General features: G+C 32.7%; 1 protein-coding gene across 2 annotated transcripts; it reads left to right on the top strand.

The window, feature by feature from the left end:
- The first annotated feature begins 4,150 nt into the window (after positions 1 to 4,150).
- LOC145047919 (uncharacterized) lies at positions 4,151 to 7,609 on the top strand. 2 transcript variants are annotated; one of them, XM_078996290.1, is made up of 8 exons: positions 4,151 to 4,283; positions 4,362 to 5,417; positions 5,520 to 5,652; positions 5,741 to 5,956; positions 6,036 to 6,191; positions 6,277 to 6,930; positions 7,001 to 7,117; positions 7,220 to 7,609. In XM_078996290.1, exons 2-8 carry the CDS (start codon positions 4,465 to 4,467, stop codon positions 7,553 to 7,555), a joined length of 2,565 nt encoding a protein of 854 aa, XP_078852416.1. In that variant the 5' UTR covers positions 4,151 to 4,283; positions 4,362 to 4,464; the 3' UTR covers positions 7,556 to 7,609. The 2 variants fall into 2 exon arrangements, with proteins under 2 accessions (XP_078852416.1, XP_078852415.1); XM_078996289.1 differs by having other exon boundaries at positions 4,151 to 5,417.

The raw sequence follows: 7,609 nt of genomic DNA, 5'->3' as shown, positions 1-7,609 counted from the left end.
CATGTCGGTGTTTTTCTGCACACCCATCCTACATACCGATATGGATGATTTTTGGAACAACGGGGAAGATGCCAATAAATTCCTAGTTACGCTTAAAAAAACAACTAACCTTATGGAAACATTTAGTAAAATAAATCTCAATCTATTAGTAATAAAAACAAATTACAATGTTTCGATCAAATCTAAAACCATTCATAAACTAAAAGTAACACAAAAAAAGAACCTGGTCCAGGTGTAATACGCCTACACAGGGTGCTTAGCCATTCATCATTGCCGTTGATGAACGTTCTTCTTTGGAAAGTTAAGGGATTGAGGGATGAACTGAAAGTGATGAATCGATAGGGTATTTATAAGTTGATTGGAAGGATTGGGTTTTGATTTGTTGCAATGTGGGATACGATTATCGAGGAGTTAAGCTTTGTAATCCGTTAATTATTAAATAACGTTGCCTTGGGCTGCAAGCAAATGATTGTACATGCATGAGGGTTTGTGAGATGAAGCCATAAGGTGAGGAAGTTAAGAGGTTTAGTGGGTCGATGGAGTAAACAAACAGAAGGGATTTCATGGCATGTGTTAAACGAGAAGAGTAATAAGTAATCAAATTATATTTTACTCGTTATTTCACTTATAAAGAATTATATAATTTATATCAAAATATGTTATATTATACATTAATTATAAGATAAAATTAATTTCCAAAGCAGTTCCCTCTTGAAATTCCATAAAAAATTAAGAATTGCGTTCATATCTAAAAAATAAAAAGGGTATTGGTGGGACTTTCCTCTTTTGGTTATGTTTCTTAATAACGTCTAGGTACATCCATGTACCATGATCTACAATAACGTCTCTATACATGAACCAGTATCGGTATCATGTTAGCAAAGTTGTTAGGCTCTCTAAGAGATACATGGACCAGTCCGCATCGGAAACTGACGGTTGATAAAGCCTAGTCAACTCAGGATTAAAAATCGTGGTTTTGGTCTAGGCCGATTTTTTATTATAAAAACATGGTTTGATCCAAAAAGGTTTGTATTATTTTTAAACTGTTTATTATTGTTAAAATTTTTTAGAAAATGCTTATCTTTGAAATTGATGATCTTCAAACAACGACCTTTTGATGTAACGTCGTTTTAACATGTTATTTAATATTAAATATAATTTGATTGGTAAGTTTATCACAAAAGATTTTCGTATTTATAGTGACCAGACAATAAAAAAATATCTTTTTAATATGTAAGGCTAGTAACCGAACAATGAACAAATTTATTTGTTCATCAAACAATAGATTATAGTACAATCACCAAACGGAAGTATATTATAGTTTCAATATATATATATATATATATATATATATATATATATATATATATATATATATATATTTACTACTTATAAAAAAAATCTAATTATTTCTATAAATAGATTGAATATAATAATATTATTTTTTTAAGACGTACAAACTATTAAGCTTGAAGTACAACCCATTTATAATATAATAATATTAAAACTTTAACCATATCCTTTATCCCTTAAAAATCTTGTATCAAATTAATAGAAGAATTCATTTGCAAATTGAACCCGCCAATCTCAACACTTCAACCATTTGAAGCGGTCAATGTCAACAATTTATAGAGGATCTCTTCTCTCACATTGGTAACAAACAATCTCATAATATCTATCTTCGTAATCCCTTCAAAGTAAGAAATATACGCACACTCTCTCGAAGAACCCTAACCAGTAACCAAGACAGTATAACCACCACCACCACAGTCGCTCTGCCTCCTTTCGCCTTCAATCAACCACTATCACGACTACCGCCCTTCCTCTCACCCACGACATGAACTTTCTTTTGGAACATAACATTTTTCTTTAAAAAAAATATCGTTGAAAGAAGCTATTTGTCCCCGCCGCTGTGCGCGGGTAACGGCTAGTATATATATATATATATATATATATATATATATATATATATATATATATATATATATATATATATATATATATATATATATATATATATATATATATATATATATATATATATATCTGAACCATTTTTTTTTTTTTTCAATTTCTAGATATTATTCTTTATCGAAAAAAATCTAAAAATATCTAAATTCATATATTAAGATTGTAAATGTAAAAAATATTTTTCAGTTTCACGTTGTGAATTTGACGTAAGAAAAAAAAAATCGAATTTGATATCATTGGAAAAAAGATAAAAAGTTATGAAATTTCTGTATTTTTAGTTTTTTTTTTAAATAAGTTTTAAAAGTTGAAAAAAAGATTGGTTCCTTGGTTAATTATGGTTCTCTCTCTCTCTCTCTCTCTCTATATATATATATATATATATATATATATATATATATATATATATATATATATATATATATATATATATATATATATATTTGTTTTGTACACATTTGACAATTAATTTTTTTGTTTTTATTTGTCAATTAAATTTGTTAAGTTATTCACAAAATATCATTGCAACCTACTATTGAAGGTTTCCGACAACTTTATAATCTCCCACAAGCAGGATCGGTTTTAAGGAGTTCCCAGTGTAGCAACAACAACCCCTAACTTTTTCTGGCTGTAGTGGAAATTTTTTTGATTTTTCGATTATTTTTATCTATTTTTCATGTATCGGTAACACCTATTCATCTCGACAACACTTACTATGTATTATTGCGTCCGTCGCTGCCCACGAGTCTCCGAACAACATGAGTTTTCCTGCGATTTCAAACCCACAAATCGAGATATGACTTCTGGACCTTCAAACTCCCAACAAAATTTCAACCGAAAACGTTGAATTCCTGCCCCATTTCGTGGGTATCCCTCTGGCAGTGGCAATTTCTATGGTGGTTGTAGTGAGTGGTGATGATGACGGTATAGGGGTGGTTTGTAGGTGATATGATGAGGCAGCCGATGGTGTATGGAGTGAGTAGATGGGGATGACAGGAGGTGGTTCCGATGATGTGTTTGGTGTTCGAAGATGTTGATGTATCCAGTGTTGAAGATATTCGAAGGGGTAGTTTACAGTGCTGCATAGGTGGCATAAAAGGGTTGGAACGATACAGAAACTGCCGGAGCCGGAGAAGAAGATCAGAGTTGGTCGGAGAACTTGCCGGTAAACTCATATTGGTTGGAAGCTCGCCGGAGAAGATGACCGGAGTCTCATCAAAAATGTAAATAACACCGAAAACCGGCTAAAACCAAACCAACCAATCATAATGGCAGGATATGGAATAAATATGTACAAACGAAAAATACATTTTCAAACCATTTTCTCAAAAAATAATTATAATTTATGAAAATGTAACGATGGCTTTGTTTTTACATTGTGTTGCCCAATGAGCATCCAGGTACATCTCAATACCAATAGACACCAAAAATTGCGTCCAGATGCAAAACTTCTTAACCACCCTATCACGTGACATGGTCAATCATTGCGTTTTCAAATTCCTTCTCACGTGGTCAACATATACGATTCAAAAGCAATAACAAGAGGCTTTAAAATTGATTTGATTAGTTTAAATACTTGTTTATGTAATAATATTGGATTTTCTTTGTCATTTTATATAACAAAATATTTTTTAATACAATCTGCAGTCATATTCTACTAAATCATAGTTGGATATAATCTATTAACAGTTTCACTTACGTTGTGCCTAAAGCAAGAAAATTTCATTTAATGACATAGCATAATCTCTCTTTAATTTGTAATACATCATACTTTTATATACTACGTACGAATATAGTCACATGGAACAAATAGTGATATACTTTTATTCATGGGTTTATTACATCTTTTATTAATTTATATCACTGTACTCAATTACGTCATCTAAATACAAAACAAGTCTCATCGTTATAATTATATAAAAATTTCAAAATATAACATTCCGATAAGAAAAAAAGATAAAATATAAACTATTTCTAAATAATAGAAAAAAGTATATATATAAATATAAGGTAATAAATAATATACATAAAGAAAATAAATAAAAATACATTATTATGTTCTAGATAGTGAGTTAAATAAAATGAGACATTAAATTTTCTGAAATAAAATTCAATGTTTTGTACATATCCAATAGAGTGCAAGCTATAAATACCACATTAATACAAAGCTCAAATAGCCCAATCAACTTCCTTTCTTTATCTTTGATTCTACAATAAAGTCCAATTTTTAATTCTTTCTTCCCTACAAGCCACCAATGAGGGCAAACTGGTAAATTCCACAAAACCTACAACTAGCCTGCCACAAGGGCAAACAGGTAAATTCCTACGACTAGATCAACAACTATATATATATACTCTTAAAGTCTAACGTCGATTTGGCTGTTCTTATAAAGTTAGCGACTCAACAACACCATAACCTTCTCGCTTCTTCTATGCTCATATTTGGATCCATTCATTTCAAGATCGATTCTGAATCTAAAACCCATAATTCCAAGAATGTCCCTAAAAATCACCAAGAAACACAACAGACATCTCAACAATCCCTTCCCTTCAAAACCCAAATCTTTACCCTTCAAACATGGCACTCTTTTCTTAAATTCCCAAACTACCCTTCCACCTCACCAAATCTTCCCTATTGGAAACGATTTTGAATTAATTTGGAGATCAGAAAATGGAGGATGTGTTTCCATTTCTCATAAATCCAATCCCACACGATCCATTTGGTCTACAGTCCCTGGTAGATCATTCATCTCCACTGCCATGGCAGAAACAGAGGTGGAAGAAAGCAGAGGATCCTTCATCATTAAGGATAAAAATGTCCAATTTATATGCAACCATCAAACTATCGAAGACATCAAGGTGTTGAAAAGTCAAACCGAATTCGAATTCGAATCCGGGTTTCTCGAATTTCAATCCGAATCCCCGGTTCTGTTAATAACAGGTAGGGTTTTTGGCATGAAGAAGAACAAGAAGCCATTGTTACAAAAATGGGAATCTGTAGAAAAAGATGTTTGTAGCTATGTGAATTATTTCATTTTATTTGATCAAAAGAACAGTAATCAGATTGGGTTCCAAGTGAAAATCGGTAAACCCAACCTTGTAAATGTAAAACTTTCACCGAAAATCTACCGGGGGCATTTTCGTAAATTGACCCGACCTCGAAGAATTCGAATTCGGTTATGCGGGAGGAGAAGACACCAAGTGGTGACAGATTCGAGTAATGAAGAGGAAAATGTTGCAATGAAAGAAAAAAATGGTTTAGGAATTGGATTTTTTAATAGGATTTGTGTTACATATTCAAGTGAAAGAAATGAAAGATTTTTTGGATTTGGAGAACAGTTTTCACATATGGATTTTAAAGGAAGAAAAGTCCCGATTTTTGTTCAAGAACAAGGGATTGGGAGAGGTGATCAACCAATTACATTTGCTGCTAATCTTGTTAGCTACAGGTAATAAATGTACTTTCATTGTTTTTCTATTTTTAATTATAATTTATATACATCAAAGAAATGAAAATATTCAAAATACATTGTTATGATGTGATTATACAGAGCTGGAGGAGATTGGAGTACAACATATGCACCTTCACCATTTTACATGACATCAAAGATGAGATCTCTTTACCTTGAAGGTTATGATTATTCAGTCTTTGATCTAACACATGACGATAGTGTTCAGATACATGTGAGTGACTTTTCTCTCTAATTTTGACTTTGAGGTCAAAGTCAAACCAATTACTTTTCAAACTAACAATTTGATCAAAATTTTGCAGATACATGGCGATAGTATGGAAGGTAGGATATTATATGGAAACTCGCCTTCTGAGCTGATTGAACAATTCACCGAATCCATAGGTAGACCACCTGTTCTTCCTGATTGGATTATATCAGGAGCAATTGTGGGAATGCAAGGTGGAACAAATTCAGTAAAGAATGTTTGGGAAGAACTTGTGGCTTATGATGTTCCAATATCAGCATTTTGGTTACAGGTAGTCTTTCATTTTCATCCTCTTCATTTCCATTTGAAGACATTTTAGTAAAATCGATTTGAATTTTGGAATTTTGTAGGATTGGGTAGGGGAGAGGAAGACAGTGATTGGATCACAGCTATGGTGGAATTGGGAAGTGGATGAAACAAGGTATCAAGGATGGAAAGAACTTATTCGGGATCTCAGTGTGAGACATATTAAAGTCATGACATATTGCAATCCTTGTTTAGCTCCAGTAAGTAAATCGTTTTTTTTTTTTGGTCAAAAAACAATTCGAAAGCATTCATGTGTTTTAAAGATTTCAATTTGATGTATATTAGATGGATAGAAAGGTGGATGCAAGGAGAAACCTATTTGAAGAGGCGAAAAAGTTGGACATTTTAGTGAAAGACAAGAATGGAGAAGCATACATGGTCCCCAATACAGCTTTTGATGTAGGGATGTTGGATTTAACACATCCTCATACTGCAACTTGGTTTAAGAAGATTTTACATGAAATGGTGGATGATGGTGTTAGAGGATGGATGGCTGATTTTGGTGAAGGGCTTCCTGTTGATGCGTGTATTTACTCGGGTGAAGATCCGATTTCTGCTCATAATAGATACCCTGAGTTATGGGCTCAAATAAACCGGGAGTTTACAGAAGAATGGAAGAGTAAACTTATTGGAAAGGAGAAAGAAGACCCTTCAGAATCTTTAGTTTTCTTTATGAGATCTGGTTTTAGAAATAGTCCAAAATGGGCGATGTTGTTTTGGGAAGGGGATCAAATGGTGAGTTGGCAAGCTAATGATGGAATAAAAAGTGCTGTTGTTGGGTTGTTAAGTAGTGGGCTTTGTGGATATGCGTTTAATCATAGTGATATTGGAGGGTATTGTGGTGTAAATTTGCCCTTTTTCAAGTATCGAAGAGATGAAGAGTTGCTATTAAGATGGATGGAGTTGAATGCATTCACTACCATATTCAGAACACATGAAGTAAGTTATTTCATTTAGCTACCAATATCATTTCTTTGTGTTCTTAATTTTATTTTCTTATTTTGATTAGGGGAACAAACCATCTGTTAATAGCCAGTTCTATTCAAATCAAAAGACATTAACACATTTCGCACGCTTTGCTAAAGTCTACAAAGCATGGAAATTTTACAGAGTCCAACTCGTAAAGGTGATATAAAAAATTAGAAATCATTTTCCATACGTAGAACTAGGCAAATCAAATAGCAATTGGATAGAATGATATGAAGTGAATGTTTTGTTTATAATACAGGAAGCAAGTGAAAAAGGGCTTCCAGTTTGTCGTCACCTGTTTCTACATTACCCTAATGATGATCATGTACATAGCTTGACGTATGAGCAGTTTCTAGTTGGGGAGGAGATTCTAGTGGTGCCTACTCTTGATAAACACAGGAAAAATGTCAAAGCGTACTTTCCTGTAGGAGAAGGTTGTGTTTGGAAACATATATGGACAGGAGATTTATACGATATAGAAGGTTCAGAAGCTTTGATAGAAGCTCCGATTGGGTATCCAGCAATTTTTGTAAAAAATGGATCTGTTGTCGGAGAGAATTTTCTAAGAAATCTGAGAGAATTCAGTATTCTGTAAATAATTGTTGTATGTAATTTAGGTTGTTCAGTTTATTCATCCATTGATTTGTCA

The sequence above is a fragment of the Lactuca saligna genome, chromosome 5 (assembly GCF_052625555.1).
Source record: "Lactuca saligna cultivar CGN05327 chromosome 5, ASM5262555v1, whole genome shotgun sequence".
Classification (NCBI taxonomy): Eukaryota; Viridiplantae; Streptophyta; class Magnoliopsida; order Asterales; family Asteraceae; genus Lactuca; species Lactuca saligna.
Note: the sequence above shows the minus strand (reverse complement) of the source record. Positions and strands in the feature narration are given on the sequence as shown.